At 54.8% G+C, this 20,903-nt stretch overlaps 1 protein-coding gene across 1 annotated transcript in view; it reads right to left on the bottom strand.

Annotated features, from left to right (window-relative positions):
• Positions 1–20,903, bottom strand: part of LRP1 (LDL receptor related protein 1) — an 82,105-nt gene that overhangs the window by 30,252 nt on the left and 30,950 nt on the right. The window contains exons 13-34 of the mRNA XM_047065069.1: positions 20,191–20,413; positions 18,820–19,021; positions 18,341–18,466; positions 15,708–15,848; positions 15,486–15,611; positions 14,900–15,016; positions 14,357–14,437; positions 12,576–12,743; positions 8,610–8,792; positions 7,978–8,178; positions 6,616–6,861; positions 6,203–6,400; positions 4,741–4,945; positions 4,393–4,557; positions 3,488–3,732; positions 3,130–3,261; positions 2,593–2,820; positions 2,164–2,338; positions 1,981–2,075; positions 1,632–1,781; positions 1,387–1,527; positions 885–1,019 (exon numbers count right to left, since the gene is read on the bottom strand). Of these exons, the coding sequence (XP_046921025.1) occupies positions 885–1,019; positions 1,387–1,527; positions 1,632–1,781; positions 1,981–2,075; positions 2,164–2,338; positions 2,593–2,820; positions 3,130–3,261; positions 3,488–3,732; positions 4,393–4,557; positions 4,741–4,945; positions 6,203–6,400; positions 6,616–6,861; positions 7,978–8,178; positions 8,610–8,792; positions 12,576–12,743; positions 14,357–14,437; positions 14,900–15,016; positions 15,486–15,611; positions 15,708–15,848; positions 18,341–18,466; positions 18,820–19,021; positions 20,191–20,413 (3,683 nt within the window). The remainder of the gene's footprint in view (positions 1–884; positions 1,020–1,386; positions 1,528–1,631; positions 1,782–1,980; positions 2,076–2,163; positions 2,339–2,592; positions 2,821–3,129; positions 3,262–3,487; positions 3,733–4,392; positions 4,558–4,740; positions 4,946–6,202; positions 6,401–6,615; positions 6,862–7,977; positions 8,179–8,609; positions 8,793–12,575; positions 12,744–14,356; positions 14,438–14,899; positions 15,017–15,485; positions 15,612–15,707; positions 15,849–18,340; positions 18,467–18,819; positions 19,022–20,190; positions 20,414–20,903) is intronic.

Raw genomic sequence — 20,903 nt, 5'->3', positions numbered from 1 at the left:
GTTCTGCAGCAAAAAACACTTAAACTTTGTTCAACCCAGTGTTTCTTTCTGTAACATCTACCCACATCAAAGAGGGAGGTTCCCAGGAGTGCACTTTGGGAAGTGCTGTCCTGGGGCAAACTCATAAATCAGTCAGCAAGTTCTTGTGAAATGTCTCTGAGTCTCATCCCTTCTCTTAAACCCAGCCGCTAAGCCCCATCTCTTAACACTGGGCTCACTCTAATAGCCTCCTAACTGGTCTAACTGCCTCGGTTTCTCCCTCCCCCACCCAGCCGGCTCTCTGCCGCCAGGTTAATCTGCCCCAAACACCACTTTCCAGGCACTCCTGGCTGAGAACCCACAGGAGGCCCGCCCTACCTCACAGCCATCACCTCTGACACCCCCCACAGTCTGCCCACCACTCAGGCTTGGCGCCTCAGGGCCTCTGCACCTATCCTTGAATTGCTCTGGACCCAGTGCCTAACTTATTGTCCCTTCCCCTTTGATCCATGCACTTAAATCCTACTTGTCCTATAAAACCCAGCTCACAGCACATCTTTTCCATGAAGCTGGCCCTGGCGCTGCCTGCTGACATCTATTTCTCTAAAATCCTACTGCAGACACTGGATAGCCACTTCACGGTCCAGTTTCCCCTACGCGTTAGCCCCATCTCTGATGAAGACCGCAGAGCACAGGGACAGGGACTTCTGCCCCCTAGCCTTCCCTGTAGTACCCTGCACAACGGGGGCTTACTAAGCATCTGACCCAGAAGACACTTCACAATACATGATGAATGCAGTTCCTGTCCTCAAGGTGAGAGGAGGAAGGTGGGGCTGTGGGGTAGGAGGGGTCAGAGCTGGAGACTTGGGCCATGGTGGGGGGCAAGATGGCGATGGGGCACTGACCCTCGCAGGCCTGCTGGCCACTCCGGAGGCTGTAGCCGGCCGTGCACATACAGGAGCGGGTCGACTCCGATGTGGGCAGGCAGAGCTGGGAGCAGTCACCGTTGTTGACACTGCAGGGGTTGGTGCCTTCATGGTCTGAGGTGGGTAGGAGGCACAGAGAAAGGGTTAGGTAGACCTTCTCAGGACCTTAGTGTCGGGCTTGCACTGCTTAGGGAAAGGATAATCACCGCCTTCACCCTGGACCTTGTGGGGGTCACCACCCAACCCACACTCAGGTCTTTTGTCCTCCCAGGCCCTGGCTCTTGTGACCAGGGTGGCTGTAACCTCATATGGTACCTCTGTGATGATGAGAAAGAGGAGACCCTCTGGGTGGTGAGTGGAGTCTGACCCGTGTTCACTCCCATTCACTTCCTTGCCCAGGGATTCCTACAGCTGCTCATGGCCACAGCCCTCACCCCTCTCTAGCCCACCCCCTGCCCGGGGCCCTGGCCCCCTGCCTCACCCAGCTGGATGCTCTCGTCGTAGACCTTCATGTGCATCACCAGGGTGGTGCTATTCCGCAGGACCACAGATTCTGAGCCATCAGCCTTATTGCACGTGCCCATCTTCTCTGACACCTGATCTGCCCACCACAGCTTGTCCCCTGGGGAGGCAGGAGGGGATGAGACCCTGGGGAGGGGCCCCACCCCCAGGCCAACCCAGCCCAGCCTCTCTGATCCTGTCCCTACCCCCACCCAGCAGCCTCACCCATGATGGCCAGGGCAGTGGCCTTGCCCAGCTGGCTCCGCATGGCATCGATGACCTCTAGCCCACTCCCGTCCAGGTTGCAGCGGCTGATGGTGTGGTTCCCAGAGCTGATCCAGTAGAGTTTGCTTTCAGGGAAGTCGATAGCCAGGCCTAGAAGAGGGGGGCATCACTGCCACCAGAAAGTCTGGCACTCAGACTGGGGGCTGAGGGATGTGTGGTTTTGGAGGAGGAGGGTGACGACAAGCGCTAAGCTGGGAGTTCAGGAGACAGAGGGGTAATTGCGGGACCCTGAGGATCTCCTGGGTGGGGAATTAGGAAAGAGTGGTAGCGTAGGCAGGACAAGCCGTACCCACGGGGCCCTTCTGGCCACTGAAGAGCAGGGTACGGTTGCTGCCATCCATGTTGGCCATGCTGATGTTGTCCCCATCGGTCCAATAGAGCTTCCTGGGAGGGTGGCAGGAAGGTAAAGTCAGACTCCTCTTTTCCTCCTGCCCCACACCCCACGCTCCCCAACCTTGGGCCCTGGACTGACCCACGCAAGGGGTGGACAACCAGGCCATGGGGCTGCTCCAGGCCCTGCACCACTGCATTCTTGAAGGAGCCGTCCAGCCGGGCCACGTTGATCTGCTTCTTGTTGCTGTCGTAGCTTGTCCAGAACAGGTTTCGGGACACCCAGTCCACAGCCAGCCCATGGGCATTTGGCAAGTCTGGGGGGCACAGTGGGGAGTTGGAGATTGGGTGTTTGCAGGGCATAGGTCGGGAGACTGTAGGAAGTAGGGGGCTGGTCTGGTTTTGGGGGGAATCAGGGTTGGGAAACCAGGGTTGGGGCATTGAGAAGGGAGAGGATTTGGAAAAGGAATATCAGGACCAAGGGGACCAGGGATGGGAGCAAGGGCTCGGTGGCAGGGTGGGGGTGGGGGGGGGTCACACCCACTGCAGGGGTCCAGGGCAAGGGCAGGACCTGCAGAGACGACAGTCTCCACGCCTGTGCCATTGATGAAGGCCCGTTTGATGGCCTGTGTCCGCACATCGGACCAGTAGACGCGTTGCTCGCGGGCATCATAGTCCAGCACCGTGACGTTGTCAATATCGGGCACCGTGAAAGAGATGATGTAGTTGTAGTAGGGTGCATCCAGGTCCACCCCTCGGATCTCCATCTGACGTGCGTACAGCAGGAACTTCTTAAACTCTGTGGGGCATGTGGCAGGTGACTGAGGGCAGCCCCTTACCTTCATGCTTCCCACCCACCCAGATTAGGGTCCCTCCCTCTTCTGGTTCCTTCCATCTGCTGATGGTCATTGGCTATCCGGAAGTGCTCCCATCGGGCTCCCTGTCTGAGTTCACACACCTTCTTACAGCCGTTGTGTCTGGAACCTCTCCCATCAGGCCCCTCCCAGCTGGGATGCTCTATCTTCACTTACAACTGGGAGCCTGGGTACCTGACACCTTCCCCTTCAGCCTCAGTTTACCACTGGCTCTTGAGGGAGGGGCCTCCTACCATAGCACGTGGTGTTGTCCTTGTGGAGCTTCATGAGGTGGGGGCAGGCGCAGGAGACGGTCCGGTTGTAGTTGATGAGACACAGGTGGGAGCAGGGGCCTCGGCCCCCATTAGCCTCACAAGGATTAGGAGCTACGGGTGGGGGAGGGGAGAATGGAAAATATCCTGTGAGTCGCTGGCCCCTGCCTGGCCTCTCTCACCTCGACCGCCCCCTCTTCACCTACTCTCACACGCCCTGTCCCAGCATCACCTGCCACCAGACTCTCCAGTCAGCAGACTGGCCCATCCCCGCCATCCCTCATGCTCTCATGGCCCCCTCTTCTCCTAATGCCTTCTAAAGAGGCTGCTGGCCCCTTACCCATGGGCTGCCGGGAGGGGTGGTACACCTGCAGATCAAAGGGCTGGGTATTGGTCCTCTGTACCACGGTGACATTGTGGCCGGTCCACTTGTTGGCCTTGGCCAGCGTGTTTGTCCGCCAGTCCGTCCAATACACCTCCCCCCCATACAGCGTCACTGCAAACGGGTGCGATAGGAACTCGTGTCCCCGAAGCACCTCCATGTGGCCGGAGCCGTCGTAACGGGCTGAGTAAATGGCATCTGACCTGAGAGCGTGGTCGGGGCAGAGTGAGGATGATGGCGGGGGCCATGCCCTGGCCCATCGCCCCCCCCCCCCCCCCCCCCAGTTCTAGTACACTGGAGCAGTCCTTCCTCCCAGGCCTTGCTGGCCAGGGAAGGCAAACAGAACAACATGGAGTGAGAATCAGAGTGGTTTGAGGTCTAGGATCCCAGGTCTCGGATCCCGATTCCGACGCCCTGAATCTCTTGGCTCACTTCTCCATAGGGCCACAGTTAGCACACAGGGGCTTTTTTTTTGGTGAGGTTGGAAGAAGGTACCCACTCTGAGCAGAGCACTTAGAAGTTTGCCCTTACCCTGGGTGGACGAAGTCCCCTAGCAGAGCACACAGGTTTGTGAGTGAGGACAGGAGGTTGCATTTTAGCCTGGCCCGCACCGGGGCCAGGCAGTCCTGGATGGGGTGACAGCCCTGCTTCTACCCTCTTCTCCCCACATCCATCCTCTCCCCTCTCCCCAACCCTCAGTCCTCTTACTGGGCCCAGCCCTTGGCTGCCCTAGTTCTGACTCCAGCTGCCTCTGGCGTTTTCACCACCCTTATCGCTGGTGAGCCCTGGGACCCCCAACCCCACCCTGTCCTGGGGGGAGGGGAAAGATGGAGGCGTCTGGGGGTGTGGTGGGGGGCAATGACCTGGCATCGATCCAGAGGATGCGCTTCTCCAGGTAGTCCACCGTGAGCCCGTTGGGCCAGCCGCCCGAACCTGTCTCCCGGTGGATGGTGCGTCGCCCAGCCCCACTCATGGAGGCGGCCTCGATGCGGGGCAGGCTGGCATCCCAGTCTGTCCAAAACAGGATCCTGGGAAATGGGTAGTGAGTCAGGGGGGGCCAAGGTCAAGGGCCTGGGGCGGGGCTATTATAGGATCTTTGGTAAAGGGCAGAGGGGGTGAATAGCGTTTGAAGAGATAGGTGTCCCTGACCCGGCTGAACAAGGCTTCAGAGGAGACCATGGGGCCAGAATAGGGCTGAGCAGGGTTCTCACCCATCCCGTGGATCCAGCGCGATTGCCCTTGGGTGCTCAATGTCACCAGCCAGGAGGGTGGTCCGAAGGGTCCCATCCAGCTTGGCCACTTCAATCTGGTCCAAGTTACTCTCCACCCAGTAGATGTTGCCTGCAATCCAGTCTACAGCCAGACCCTCAGGGGTGGCCAGGCCGTACTGAATCACCACCTCGAAACTAGTCAGGGCTGGTGAAGAGAAGGTCATGGGAGTGAAATCACAGTATAGTAGGACCACCCTCAACCCTGACACCTCTGCCAATACCTCTGATGCACCCTGGATACAACTGGGGTTCACAGACCCCCTACTCTCCTCACCCAGGCCCCCTGCCCCTCCAGGAGGTCAAATAAGGAGAGAAAAGGCCTAGCTTCCAGAACCCTGAGGAAGGGAAGGTCACAGCTTTCTTTTGCTTGCAGCTCTCTGAAGGGCTAACCCATGGGAGGAGGTCAGAGCAGAGGGTGGAGGCTTTGGGGGACAGATGCAGAATCAATATGAGGACAGAACTTTCTAGAAGTCACTTCAAAGACTGTCTTAAAGATTTTTCCCTGGAGATATCTATCTATATCTATATCTATATCTATATCTATATCTATATCTATATCTATATCTATCTATATCTCTGTGTATATCATGTATAATTATATATACACATATGGATATAGATGATAGATATAAAATTATTTTCATAGTGTGAACATTATTACAATCTACTTAGCCATTCCCTTGTTGATGAACATTTAGGATGGTTCCAAGTTTTGTCTATAACAAACAATACAAACTCCTTTAGTAAAATGTGCTTCTTTCAAGTCTTTGCTCAGATGTCACCTTCTCAGAAGGCCTTCCTTGACCACCCCATTTAAAATGCCGACCCCCCATGCTCCCTACTCACCCCCTTTCCTCCTTTCTCTATATCCACATTGCTATCCCCTTCTGTTATATTCCACGTTGTACTCATTTGTTTATATCTGATGTCTCCTCTGGCATGTAAGCTCCCTGAGGACAGACATTTTGGCCTGTTTTGATCACTGCTGTCTTCCCAGGTCCAGGTGTATATGGCAGATGCTCAATATGTGTGGAAAAATGTCTGTGATGGGTCAGGCTGCCTTTGGGTCAAAGGCATGATTCAGGTACCCCATTCCTAAATGGCTTTTTCCTTTTAAGCCTGCAGTTCTAGGATTTGGGGAGCTCCATACCATTCCAAAGAAAGGCTGATCATTTTGTTAATTATCAGGCTGGCAGCTTTGCTGACGATAATTACGGGGCGTCAGGAACTGAGACCCACAGCAAAATCTAACCCAATTAACGAGAGTGTGGGGGATGGGGGAGCTAGGGGCCTCTGCTTCAGGGTGGCCTGGATCTGGGCCTGTGGCTCCGAGTGCCCAGGTGCCCCTTCTCTCTGAAGAGCACCCCGCATTAGTCCTGGGCCAGCAGGAGGGGGCTGTCACCTCCGTTGTCCAGCAGCTTCCCGCGGTAGATCTTGTCCTCCACCACATCAGTCCAGTAGAGGGCGCTCTGGCTGAGGTGGAAGTCCAGGGCGATGGTGTTGCGCAGACCAGGCACCAGAACGCTGTAGTCCCCTTTGTGAAGGTCGATGCGCCGGATCTCATGGCGGTTGGAGAAGATGATGAATGGCTTGAAGGGATCTGGGGAGGAGCGTGACAGGGGTCAGCACGAGGCTTGCTGCCTCAGAGCCGCCCTGTCCAAGAGCAGGCAGGGCAGGGTCTCTGTTGGCCCTGGGCCTGGTCATGGAGGGAAACCACAGCCTTTGGCATCCGGCAGCCCAAACCCAGCCAACTGAAGCTCAGGGGCCTGCCTCAGCCTGCCCAGCCTTCCCGGCCACCTTTCACCCGTCGTTCACCTAGGCTGCGGCAGCTCTCGCCGTCCGGCTCCAGCACCCAGCCCTCGTAGCAGGAGCACTTCACGCTGAACTTGTTCTGGTCACACTTCTGGCTGCACTTGAGGTGCTTGGCACAGTAGCTCTGGATCTGGCAGGTGTGGTTGTCGGGCCCCAGCTCCATGCCCAGAGGGCACGAACACACAATGCCTTCGCCAGGTGCCACCGAGCAGTTGTGGCTGCAGCCTCCGTTATTCAGAGAGCACTGGTCTGTGGTGTGGGCAACAGGGGACAGGATCAGGGTCAGGATCCAGGAGGAGGCAGGACGACGGCCTGGCTGGGTCTCAAGTCCTGGGCAGCCCAGACAGAGCCCTGGCACCCTGCCCGTAGCATCTTTCTTTTCCATTGCCGGCCAAGCCTCTGTCCCCACGCTTCCTCAGGACCAGGATTGGGACCCCAGCACCCACCACGGGGGCCACCCTTCTCCTTTCCCTGAGGAACACCCTCACATCACGGATGCATCTAGTCTCTATTTTCCGGTCTCTTCTTGAGCCCGTGGTGGGGGGCCCCAGCTTTCTGCCTCTCTCTGGGGGTTGCCCTTTTTTCCTCGATCTCTTCTGATTTGGGTGTGATTAGGGTGGGGTGTGGTAGGGAATGTCCTGCCAGGTTCTCTGACACACCCTGAGATCTGCCAGCCCTGACTGATGACCTGTCAGCAGTTCTCGGGCCGGTCCCAGCCTGCCTCCTCCCCCACTCCTCCCCCCTGCAACAGATGCTCTGCCTGGCGTGGAGGAGACAGGCTGCTCTGCTCTGCTCCCCTCCCTGACCCCTATTTCTTTTGATCCTTGAATGCACAGCCTCCTCGCCCCACCTTCTCTCTCTACGGGCACTATCTGTCCTTGGAACCCAGTCAAATCGCTGCCTCCTCTGGAAAGCCTGCCCCGACCACCTCAACACTCAACCCTGGTGTCTTCATCTTTAAAAGCAGCTCTGTGCTGTTCTCTGGTGGGTGTGAGTGAGGGTCTGTGACTGCAGGAAGGGGGTGCACTGCACTGTCTCCACAACACCTTAGGACCTCGGACCAGTTACTTAACCTCTCTGCCTCAGTTTTCTCCTCTGTCAGATGGAGATGATAACACTGTCCGCCTCACAGGGCTGTTGTATGGATTAAATGTGATAATAGTGTGGTGTGCTCAGCCTGGCCTCTTGCCGAGGCCAGTCTGAAACCAGTAAGGGTTGCTGGTAACTTTTTGGGGTGCTGCTTGCTCTTTCCCAGTCTGAGACCACTCCCCGATGAACTTGCCCCGTTCCACCTGTCCTCGAGACTCCTTACCCAGCCACCCTCCCCACTCCTCTCCTGGGGCCTTTGCTAGGCCTAATCCTCACCGCAGAGCTCTCCCTCGTCTGAGCCGTCTCCACAGTCGTCGTTGCCATCACACAGTTTGTCGGGGGGCAGGCAGACTGAGGTGTTGTTGGCGCAGGGGTGTGAGGGCGGCCTGCAGGCCAGGGACTCACAGTTCTCCTCATCCGAGTTATCTTCACAGTCACTGTCGCCATCACACACCCAAGCTTTGCTGATGCATCGAGCTGTGGGGTGAGTATAGTATGAGGGCAGGCCCAGGCGGGAGGGCTCTCCATGCCTTTCTTCTCAGACCCGATGGGTTTCTCTAATAGGGTCGTGATTGTAATGCCTTGGGGTCCACTAGGAACCTTGGAGGCCTTTTCTGTCAGATTCACAGAGGCAGCAAAGAAAGCAAGAATCTGCAGAGGGTGCTGTAGCTCAACTCTGGTGAGGGTTTTGGTTTCCAGGGCCTTTAGTGCAGGCCCTGGCCCCTTACGAAGCTTCCCCCATGCATCATGCACAAGCTTTTTCTGTGTGGCCCTTTGCCTCACCATGTCACCACCCCCAGTCCCCGCAGCATAGCGCTGTCTCCCTCGCCACTCCCTTGCCACTGCCTCTCAATATGGTCTCCTCCTGTCCATGTTGCCCCAGTCAGGCTCCTGCCCCTCCTTTTTACCGGAGTCCTTGCAGCCAAACTTGACATTGGGGTCACAGACGTGGGTCACTCCCTCACAGCTCTTCTCATCACTGGAGTCCATGCAGTCAGTGTCTCCATCACAGCGCCAGCGCAACGGAATGCACAGACCATCCAGTCGGCACTGGAACTCATCATTGTGGCAGCCACCGGGAGGCCGTGTGGCTGCAGGGGGACAGAGGGAGGGCAGAGGGGGTAGGGGCTCCATGTCAGCCATTCCTGTGTCTGCCTTCCCAATCCCCCTCCTGTTCTGCCCAGTCCAGAGCTATGAGCCAAGGCAGGGATGGAGAGTTCTCTGAGTCCTGCCCACACTTCTCAGAAGCTAACTTGGAGTCAGGAATGTCACACCTCCCAGGACCCCAGCAATCAGCTCGTCTATAATCTCTCTATTTTACACACCAGTGCTCTATTGGATAAGCAGTTTGCTGGGCCAGAACTCAAAGGCCCCCCATCTTGGCCCAGCCTCCATTTTACCCGTTCACTCCATAAACACCTCTTGAGTGCCTCATGTGTGCCAGGCACTGTTCTAGGTGCCAGTGTGAGCGAGCCCGTCTTTACCCTCATGGAGCTGAAGTTCTAGCAGGGAAGAGACAGTGAAGACATGACACAGAAATCCAGAATGTTACTGCAGGGAGTGTTCCATGCCATGGAGACGAAGCTGGGTCAAGGCTAGCAAGGGATGACGATGCTACTGGGTAAGATGGTCAAGGAAGGCCTCTGAGCAGATGTTTGAACAGAGGCTTGGATGACATCAGCCGTGAGAATACCGGGAGGTGCAGCCTGGCAGAGGGAACAGCGAGTGCGAAGTCTCTGAGATGGGACCACGCAGGGCATGTCTGCAAAATGCCCGAGGCATATTTGAGACTGCATAGCTGGAGTAGAGTGAAGGAGGAAATGAGTGGCAGGAACACAGGTCAGAGAGGTGGCGGGAGCCCTGCAGGCCATGGAGTGGGGCTTGGCATTGATTCAAGTGTATAAGGAGCCAGTGCAGGCTCGAGGGCAGGGCTGGGGTGTGATCTGACTCATGTTCTGCAGGATCACTCCGGCTGCAGCACTGAGATCTGACTCAGGAGGCCGGAAAGGAAAAGGAATAGCACCCGGAGGCATAGGTGACTGTGCAGGAGCCTCACCTTGTTCTCACGCTGCCGCCCGCTCCTTCCACCCGCCCCGCCATGAATGTGGTCAGTGCTCTTGTCTTGTGCCTGCATTTCAGCACTGGCCTTTCTTGGGGCTGGTTTTCCTTCCTTGGGGCCGGTTTTCCTTCCTTGGGGCCCCTGAACCTCCTTCTCATCGAATCTCCTTCTAGGATTATCCTCTGAAAGCACCTCCTACATCATTTTTTTCAGGGTATTTTTTATTTATTTTATGTTTTTTTTTTTATTTGAGAGAGAGAGAGTGAGGAGGCAGGGGAGGGGGGTAGAGGGAGAGAGAGAGAGAGAGAGAGCGAGGGAATCCCAAGCAGGCTCCACACTCAGCTCAGAGCCTGACATAGGGCTCCATTCCACGACCCTGGGATCATGACCTGAGCTGAAATCAAAAGTTGGATGCTCAACCCACTGAGCCACCCAGGCGCCCAGCACCTCCTATATCTTATCACCTTCCAGCTTCAAAGTCCTTCAAAGACCCCAGTGCCTGACTTTCAACTGCTGATATAATCCACCCCCTTTGGACACAGCCTCGTTCCCCATCGGCCCCTCCAGTCTGAGGGCCCCCCTCCCCCAAGCAGAGGCAAAAGTGCTCAGTTTCACCGTCTAAATCTTACTACTGTGTTCTCCACCCCTAGCGCCCCCCTTCTGAGGACCCTCCCTCATGTCCATTTGGCCACAGTCGAATCCCTCATCAGGGCCCCATGCAGACCCCGCCTCTTCCTCAATGGCCCCAGACCACTGCAGCTACCACCACAGTTAACAGTCACTACCAATCAGGACATGTCTGCTCCCACATGCCAGGCCCCCACACATCTCCTCTCATTTCATAGGGGAGGAAGCCAAGTCTCAGAGGAAATAACTTGTCCAAGTTCACCCAGCTTGTGAGTGAGGGGCAGAGTGCTTCTCCACCACACCACAAGCCTCCAGAAGCTCCCTTCTCAGAATCCCAAGGCACTATTACCTGTCCCACTCACCCAGCCCTTCTGAGATGGCCCTTGAGACTCAGTGACTGTTTCCTGGGCCTCAGGTGACCCTCCCTGCCCTCTCTCTCAGTTCTGGGTCCAGAGTGGGTATGCGTGCCGTCAGTACTGGTCTAACTGTGTACACCTTCACTCTGTAAGGCAGAGGTTGCAAACTGGAGGTCCAGGGGCTAGATGAGGCCTGCCGAAAGATTTTGACCTACAGTATTTTTAAAACCTTTGAAGTCCATTGTCAGTTGTTATGGGTTGATTTGTGTTCCCTAAAAAAGATGCTGATGTCCTAACTCATAGTACCTGTGAATGTGATCTTCTTTGGAAATAGATCTTTTTTTTAAAAAAAAAAGAGAGAGAGAGAGAGAGAGAGAGAGAGAGAGAGAGAGAATCAGTGGGGTGGGGGGAGAGAGAGAATCTTAAGCAGGTTCCACACTGTGCGGGGCTCAATCCCACAACCCTGGGATCATGACCTGAGCTAAAATCAAGAGTTGGATGCTCAACCAAATGAGCCACTCAGGAGCCCCTGGAAATAGGTCTTTGCAAATGGTCGAGTTAAGATGAGGTCATTAGGGTGAGACATCATCCAATATGACTGTGTCCTTACATAAAGAGGAAATCTGGACACAGAGATAGGCAGGCACACACACACGGGGAGATCACCATGTAAAGATGAAGGCAGAGATTGGGGTGAAGCATATACAAGCCAGGGAATGCCAAAGGTTGCCTGTAAACGCCAAGAGCTAGGAGCGAGGCCTCCCTCAATCCTGCCAATATTTTGGACTTGGGTTTCCAGCCTCTAGGACTGAGATGATAAATTTCTATTGTTTAAGCCACTCAGTTTGTGGAACTTTGTTGTGGCCGCAAATAGGAAACAAATACAGCAGGGCTTAAAAATGGGTAGATTTAGGGAGGGGGACAAAACAGAAGAGACTCATGAACATGGAGAACAAACTTAGGGTTACTGGAGGGGTTGTGCGAGGGGGGATGGGCTAAATGGGTAAGGGGCACTAAGGAGTCTACTCCTGAAATCACTGTTGCACTAGATGCTAACTACTTTGGATGTAAATTTTAAAAAATAAAAAATAAAATTTAAAAAAATGTGCAAAGTTAAAAAAAAATGGGTAGATTCCACGTAAAAATCTGCATTTATGACTTCTCTTATAGCCAGGGCAACCCTGGGTTTGCAATCTTCCATGGAAACAATCAGCCAGAGCTGAGAAACAAATCTTCCTTGAGAGGGTCTGTGCCTTCCAGTAGACTCGGCCCCCACTGCCCCCTAGCTCGGTCCTGGAGGCTTGGGCACTGAGGACCCTCACGGGGCCAACCCCTCTCTTCTTTGGTCCCCACTGTGCTCATTCATCCTTACCAGCCCCACCCCCACCCCCGAATATCCCTTTTTCAAGCTACCAGCTCTCGAGCACAGGCTGTGTGCTGAGTGCTTTTTGTGCATGATCTCACTGAACCCCCACATCAGTGCTGTGATGTGGGTGCTATTATTATCCCCACTTTGCAGATGAAACTCACAGAGGCCCACAGAGATGAAGCAATTTGCTCAAGGCCACCCAGATAGTAAGTTGCAGAGCTGGAGCTCAAACCCAAGGCCACCCAACCGCAAAGCCCGTAATCTTAACAGTGTGTGACAAAGGTTTGTTGACAATGTCTCTCTCCCGCACGACAGGCACCTCCTGAGGATAAGAGCCATGTCTGGGTTATCTCTGGTTCCCAGATGGCTGCAGCACAGAACGGGGAGGATGGAGGGACAGAGGGATGGCTAAGTGACTGGCGTGTGATGGTCTCATCCCGCCTGCTGGCCCCCAGGCACCCACCCTGGTTGGTGCAGTTGGCATGTGTCTCGTCGCTGTAGTCCCCGCAGTCGTTGTCACCGTCACAGGTCCAGTGCTCAGGGATGCAGCGCCCGCTGTTGCACTTGAACTGAGTGCTGGAGCAGGAGTGGCTGCAGCCGGCCTCATCACTGTTATCCCCACAGTCATTGTCTGAGGGGGGAGGCAACAAGGGGAGAGGCGAGGAGGAGGTCAGCAAGCTGCCTTCTCTGTGACCCCAGCTTGGGGCCCCCACGCCCCCCTCCCATTCCCACCCTCAGCCCGCCCCACCCCCCCACTGAGAAAATAACAAACAGAAAAGACACAGAAACTGCATAGACTGCAGCATGCACCATGGCCCACGCAGGGGGCGGGGAGAGGAGGGGTGGGCTCCGGGAGGGCCCTTCCCTGAGTCTCGGAGGATGGCGGGTGGGGGACTGGACGCGTTCCTTTCCCTTTCTCATTTTGGCAGGGTGTGGGAACAGGGGTCTGCTTGCTTTGGGGGAAAGGCAGGGATTCCTCTGGCTTGGGAGGGCGAAAGGTGGGTGGTGTGGAGGTGAGGCTGCCCTGCTGGCGAGGGAAGGGCCCGATGAGGCCCGCCCTGAGTTTGGCCACTGCTGCGCCCCATGCTGCGGCCACCCGACTCACAAGGGGTACTGCCTGCAGCTGGGAAGGCTCGGGGGCCACTCCTGGAAGGCATCTGAGGGTGACTGAATGAACGTCCTGCTTTCTAGGTCTTGTGGGTGAGGGGCTACTGGACTTCCCTCCACATTTTCGGGACACCTGAGAAGATTGGGGTACAGCTTTCCCCCTTGGGTGTGTTCCTGCCTCTTTTCCATCTGGAGTTGATTCTCTCTCCTCTCCCTCTGTGTCTTGGTCTTTTTGTCCCCACCTCTCTGTCATCTCCTCTCTTCTGTCCCCTCTGCTTCTTTCCCTTCCACTGTCTTTCTCTGTTGCCTCCTCTCTCCCTTCTCTCTTTCCCTTCACGTCCTAGGAGCTCTGGAGAGGGGAGCTGCCTAGGGGTTCTGAGAGGCGGCCCGAGGCCAGCTGGGACTCTGGGGTGATGGTGCATGTGCTTCTATGCACTGACCGGCAGGCTCAGGACAGGTCTTTTCGTCAGAGCCGTCCCCACAATCCTTCTCTGAAACACAGAAACCGCCAGGGCAACCATTGGCACACGAGACACAGCAAAGATGAGGGGCAACGTGGTGTTGACCCAATACATGCTCTCACACATCAGCCAGGGCTGGAGCCTCCGGTGCAACACGTCACAACACACAGACACAACCAGAGCCCTGAGACGGCACACACATGACGATGCACTGGCCCTTGTGGCTCAGGGCTGACATCACCTGGTCCGTGGCTGACCGCCAGGTGGGCTTCCGAGCCTGAAGGCGGAGCCTGGAGGGTGCACCAAGGACCCCAGGAGATGGGGTTTGCGGGGAGAAGGGAGTTGGGCACTGGGCTCTCCTTCCTCTGCCCCTCTAGCCTTTCTCATTCATTTCTCCCTGGCCCCCAAGCCTCTGCCCGAGAAAGGGCAGCTCGGGCCCTGTCTGGGGAGGAATGGTACTGACCGGTGGCAGGGAGGGTCTCCCCTCTGTCCACACTAGTTCCCCCATGGCACTTCTGGCCTGTCCTCCTTTCTCCCAGCCAACCCAGTGGGGCTTTAGTGGATTGGCGGGAGGCCCCAGCTTGATTCTAAAACCCCTTTACCTCCCACCCAGGGCGTGGCTGTGGCTTTTAGCTTTCCTAGGAATCAGGGCAGGTTAAAGGGGGCAAGCTCTTACCATTATCACATCTCCAGTTGATGTTGATGCATCTGCCATTGTTGCAGGTAAACTGAGTCAGGGGGAAGCAGGTGGGATAGGCTGTCAGGGAGAAAGAACAGCTGAGTAGGGCCCTCAAGATCATACAGCATCATGGCACCTGGCAGGTGGGTGCAGGGTCCCTCCTGGAACCAGCAGCTGTAGCCCGGTCAGACAGGGATGGGAAAGCTACGTGGCAGGGCTTTGGCCTGAAGCTCTGCTCATTCGTCCCCATCCCTCTGAGCATCCCTTTTTCAAACTTCTAGTTACCCACCACTGACCCCATGCTGAGTGCTCTTCCTGCATCATCTCACTGAATCCCCACATCAGCACAGTGATGTGGGTGCTCTTATTATCCTCATTTTGCGGACAAAACTCACACAGGCTTCGGAGATGAAGGCGCTTGCTCAAGACCACCCAGGGACTAAGGTTCAGGGGCCCTCCAGCCCCCCACCCCACCCCAGGGCACATTCGACGGGCTCCCTGTTCCCCATGCCAGCCCAGCCTCCCTGCTGTCCCTCTTACCACATGAAGCGGACTCGTCAGAACGGTCCCCACAGTCATCATCCAGGTCACATGTCCAGGAGATGGGGATGCAGCGGCCACTGGCACAGGAGAACTGGTTGGGTGGGCAGGTGCGAGCTGGGGACAGGGATGGGTGCGGGTGTTCATAGTCTTGCCCTCCTTTCTTAATTTCCTGTTCTTTCCTCCTGTCCTCTGCCTATCAGGAAGTCTTCCCAAGGGTCTCAATGTCATTTCTTTGAGAGAAGTTTAAAGCCACATATGTGGTCTGACCCCCACATCTGCTTCACCCCATCTCTCACGGGGTCTCTGGTATCCTCCAAGGAGAAGATCCACCCTGACTTGCTTCTGTCTCCAATCTGGAGCTGTGATCTGTCCCCGCCTTCCCCACCCACCCCGGTTCAGTCCTCCCAGACAACCCCGTTCTCCTGGGGAAGGGGAGAGCACTCCTTTCCTCCTGCTCAGCGTCCCGTCCTCTCTGCCTCAATACCCCATGCTTCTTTCTTTCCTGAGGCCACTCTGGCTGCCCCTCCCCGCCCCGGCCTCCCTGCCTGAGGGGTGCCCAGTGCAGCCCACTCCGACCCCACACCTGAACAAGTGGCATTGGACTCGTCTTCACTGTTCCCACAGTCGTTGTCCCCGTCACAGAGCCAGCGGTTGGGGATGCACCGGTTGTTCTCGCACTTGAACCTGTCCGAGGGGCAGGTGTGCTGATCTGGGGAGTGAGGAGTTCAGGGGTCAGTGAGAGGGGCAGGGCCCAGCTCTCTCCACATGCTGCCCTGCAGTTGTTGGAGAGGGGCGGGAGACTCACGGCAGAGGGCTGGGGCCTCGTCACTGTTGTCCAGGCAGTCGTTGTCCCCGTCACACTTCCAGCGCTCCTGGATGCACCGGCTGTTGGCGCAGGCGAACTCGCCTGGCTGGCACTGGGGTGGGGGCACGTAGGATGGGTTCGCTGTGGGCACCACAGGGGTGTGGGGGGAAAGTCAGACGCAGGTCATGGGACAGGTGCTCGGCTCTCTGTACTACGTTTGCCTGTTGTATTATTTTAAATAATATGCAGACAGTAATCTTTCCTAGGGCATGATTCTTCACAAACAAATAATCTGGATGGAAACCGCAGCTCTTTCTCAAGCCACAAGGGTGATGTTTACTTGAACACTTTCAGTAGTGCAGTATGGCCCGAGAAGAAGCAGCTTCCAAGAGAGCCTAGAGCCCCCCACCCCTTACTTTTGTCCCTCCTGAGAAGACCACTTCTCACCAGCTTCCTGTCATCTCCACAAACTGCTCCTTGGAAGTTACCCCTGGGGCCCCCAGAGCCCTGTCATGGTGCCTGGACTTTTTCCTTCACAGATGCATGAACTCTACCAGCCGGAGTGAAAACAGGTCCCAGAACTCTGCAGGCTCCACCCTTCCACCCTCATCACTGCCACCTCACCACTCCCCCCCACCCCCCCCACCCCCCGTCTACCTTGAGCACTCAGCAGTAAAATCACTTTGTGCTTTGTCTGCATTTGCGTCGGTAACATGGAGAAGCCCAGCGTTCCCAGGTCAGCTCCTGTCCCTGCACCCTAAGCTCTGCTTGCAGCCTTTCTGACCTGTCCAACTCTCATCCCGGCTCTAATCCCTGAAGCTTCTGTGCATCCCGTGGGTGCCTATTTTCTCTCCTGTGGCCCTAGACCACTGGGCCTTGGCATGTGTTGTCTTGCTCCGTGCAACTGCTTCGAGACTGTTCTGCTCCCCTTTCTGAAAAATCAGCTCTGATTTTCATGTTATTAGACTACACCAACCCCTACTTCTATGGGCCTTCAGGCCACTTCCTGTCATCCTTAAGGGTTTTTAGCTGATGGCTCAGTGTCACTTTTCCTCCAATCTCTCCTGCTTTAATTCTTGGTGATTTCAACATCCGTGCGGATCCTTCCATTACCCTGGCCACTCAGTTCCCCTCTCTGTCAATGCTCTTGCCCTCCACCTGGCCTTAGTCACTCATTCTTAGCTGTCCATGAAGGCCCCACTGACCCATTTTCTGGGATTCGATCTTAAGGAAACCATCCAATATGGGAAGGCAGGAAGATATGGGAAATAGCAAAGCAAGTGATTAAAAAAAAAAAAACAACAAAAACAAAAAACAGGCTCTGGGCAGACTTCCTGGATTCAAATCCCTGTTATAACTTTGGGCCTCGTTTTCTTCATCTGTGAATTGGGGATAATAAAAATACTTTCCCTACATGAATATTTTAAGGAGTAAACAAGTTGCTGCATGGGAAGTACTTAAAATCACATCTTGGCACCTGATCTGTGCTCAATAAATGAATGTTAGCTGTCATTATAACAAAGACAGAAACAACTTAAACGTCCTATGGTAGAGAAATGGTTGAGAAAGTTACGGAACGTTTACTAATGAAATATATTTCAGCCATTAAAAATTCTGCTTACGTATCTATGACCTACTGTCAAGTGACAAAAGCAGAAAACTAAAGAGCATGTGTAACCTGGCTCGTTTAAATAAAGGGAAACATGGGGCACCTGGGTGGCTCAGTCGGTTAAGCGTCCGACTTCAGCTCAGGTCATGATCTCACAGTCTGTGAGTTCAAGCCCCGCATCAGGCTCTGTGCTGACAGCTCAGAGCCTGGAGCCTGTTTTGGATTCTGTGTCTCCCTCTCTCTCTGACCCTCCCCCGTTCATGCTCTGTCTCTCTCTGTCTCAAAAATAAATAAATGTTAAAAAAATTTTTTTTAATAAATAAATAAATAAATAAAGGGAAACATGTAGAGACATGTTTGGGAGGGTGTCCCCCCAAATGGTAAGAGTGACATCCATGTCACATGGTATTTGGGTGACTTGTACTTTCTCCTATGTTTTTCTATACTGTTTGTTTATTTATTTTTTACAATGAGCATGACCTACTTTTCTTTAAAAAGAAGCTGTTTAAAATAATGCAACAATAACACAGAAAATGCTGTGACACATATGAGCCCCAAAGGGTGGAACACATTTTATGTACAGTATGATCTCAGCTACAGAAAACCAACCTTGTAACCCACCTGGCCCAAAAAGGTGGTGTTCGCTTTCCTGCAATGCTAACAATATAGTGGTGTCTGTTGGTGGGATGCGGGCTTTTTTTCACTTCTCTAATTTCCAATATTTAGAGCTGTTGTTATATTACTTTAATCAAGGGGAGACAAATGTAAAAGTGTATTTTCCCCTTTCCATAGCTGTCCTGATCATCATTCAGCTTCCCCTAATCTTTGCGCTCTCCCTAACTCTTCCCAGCACCCAGTCCTCCCTAAACCCCCTTCTGGCCCCCAGAGCCTGCTCCCTCCCCATCCCTTGCCTCCTGTTGCCCCCACAGGACCCTCTTTTCCTCCTTTATCTCTGATTGGACACGGTGGCCCCTCCTGCTGAGGACCACTGTCAGGCCACCCGCCCCGGCTGGGCACCTCATACCCAAACAGGTGACACCGTCTGTGTCCAACACCTGGTCCTCGGCGCAGGCACACTGGCGGCTCCCAGGGGTGGCCAGGCACAGGCTGCTGCAGCCACCGTTGTTCACCCGGCATTTGTTGGTACCCACTGCAAAGGAGGGGCCAAGGGAGGGGCCGGGAAGGACAGGGTTGTCATAGAGTCAGCAGAGGCCAGAGACAGGAGATGAGAGGACAGGGAAAAGACACATTGAAGTGAGGAGTGAGAAAGAGAGGAAGTGGTGAGAAGATAGTGAACACGTTGAAGAAGAGAACACGTAGGCATGGGGCAGGGAAGGAGAGAGGGAAGACAAAGTCAACTGGGTTGGGGGCCTTTCTTCTTGAGAGCCTCAAAAATCAGAGCCTGGGATCCCTGGGGAGTGCCTTCACCACCCCCCTCCCCAGAGTAGCCTTACCCCCCTGTCTAGGTACCACCCCCTCACTGGCCCCAGCCCCAGGGGGTACCTTGCTGCTGCTGAGCATCATACATGCGGATCTCAAAGATGGGGGGCCGCTCACTGCGCAGAAGGGTCACCGTAGGGGGTGCACCGCCTGTGCCCCGTTCTAAGCGGTAAACACTGCCACTCCGGTACTCAGTCCAGAAGAGGTAGTTGCCGTGGTGACACAGGCCAAAGGCGTGGTTCAGCTCAGGACCCTCATATACAATCTAAGAATTGAGGGGAGGTTACTGAGGAGCTATAGACAAATGGGGTGCCTGAGGAAGGCCCAGGGGGATCACCATTTTGTCTACTCATTTGTCCATGTCCTGGGTATGGGTCTTGCTTCCCCCATTAGCCTGGGAGCCCCTGAGGATGATAGCTTTGCACACAGTGAGGTGCTAGACACTGGACCCAGTGGGATGCTGATGGGGAACTTGTCCACCTTGTCCTCCCTTGTATCCATCCATATTCATTCATATCCCTCCAACACACATGTGTGCGCGCGCACACACACACACACACGCGCACACACACACACACACACACACACACACACAGTACTGAGCATACAGCCAGAATTCATCCGTTCGCTTCTTCATCCAACAAACACTTGCCAGGATCTATTAAGGGCCACGCTGTGGTATGAAAAAGACTGTGTATGTCTCATGGAGGGCATACACAGCAATCCAAGATGGAAAAGGGGTCTGGAGACAACATCCTAGAAGAGGTGGCCCCTGAGCAGTGTGCTGGGTGAGGAGGAGTGGGGGTGGAGGCAGAAAACTGCATAAGCAACAGCACAGAGGGCAGCACTCGATATGCTGTGTGCTGGGAATTTCCAAGCTGTGTAGTGTTGCTTGTTCAAATACTGGGATACAGGGAACAGGGGCAGAAATAAGACCACAGAGATAGTCAGGGGCCATATCATAAAGCGCCTCATATATTATGAAAGAGCTTAGTCCACATGCCTCGTAGGCACATGACTCATAAAACACATGGCCACCCAAACGAAAAAGCGTACATATATGCCATCTCTAGTCATCCTGCACTTGCACAGAGGCGAACACAGCAGGCACACACCGAAGCGTGCTGTGTGTATGTGCATAAACATGCCGAGGTGCACACAAGGTATACACCCAGGCGTGCACATGAGTGTCAAACCTGCAGACAACATGCAATCACAGATGGACTCTTACAGAGGCAATCCTCAAGCAATACAACACATAAGACACAGCACACCGGTGTGCACGTCCATCGGTACGTAGGTAAACATGCACGAAGTGCACAGGCCTGGATATAGACAGACTCACACATTCACACATAAGAAGCCTCATCCGCACACAAATGTGGTCTAGCAGTGCACACATGAACACCCCCACACAGGTGCCTGCCTGCCCACCTTCCGGTCTGTGCCATTGAGCAGTATGGTCTCAATGCGGTCATAGAAGGCATCCACCCAGTAGAGGCGCCCAGCTGGGATGTCCAGGCTCAGCCCATTGGGCCAAAGCACTGTCTTAGAGGTGACAAAGATGTCTCGGTGTGAGCCATCCATCCAGGCCCTCTCCAGCCGCCCTCGTCGACTGTCCTTGGGGTCCTCCTCCCAGTCTGTCCAGTACATCCACCTGTGGGCAGTGATTGGTCAGCACCACAAGGGCTACCCCTGCCATCAGCAGCCTCCTGTGTGATCCCACTCCACGTGTGCTATGCCAGATCCCCTCCCAGGGGGCTTCCTTCCTGCTCAACCCTAGCCCCCACATTTCCTTCCTTCATTCCTCCATTCAACAAATATTTGTTGAGTGCCTACTGTGAGTCAAGGACCCAGTGGAGAGCAAGGCAGACAAGGCCCCTGCTCTCCTGGAGGTCACATCCTATCCAGGGGTACAGATAAGAAACAAGCCAACTGGAAGGTCACACACATTGGAGAATGAGAAAAACCAGGAAGGACACAAAGCATGGAGATGATATAGAGAGTAGACTGGGAATCAGGTGGAGAAAGCCTCTCTAAGGAGGTAACATTTGAGGCCCAGGTGTGAATGATGACAAGGGACTAGATCTGCAAATGTCTGAGAGCTCAGCAAAGGAAGTCCCAGAGCAAAAGCCTTGAGCCAGGAA

Source organism: Lynx rufus, unplaced genomic scaffold, assembly GCF_022079265.1.
Source record: "Lynx rufus isolate CCGP_SWC_20201006 ecotype Redwood Valley unplaced genomic scaffold, mLynRuf1.p SCAF_7, whole genome shotgun sequence".
Classification (NCBI taxonomy): domain Eukaryota; kingdom Metazoa; phylum Chordata; class Mammalia; order Carnivora; family Felidae; genus Lynx; species Lynx rufus.
Note: the sequence above shows the minus strand (reverse complement) of the source record. Positions and strands in the feature narration are given on the sequence as shown.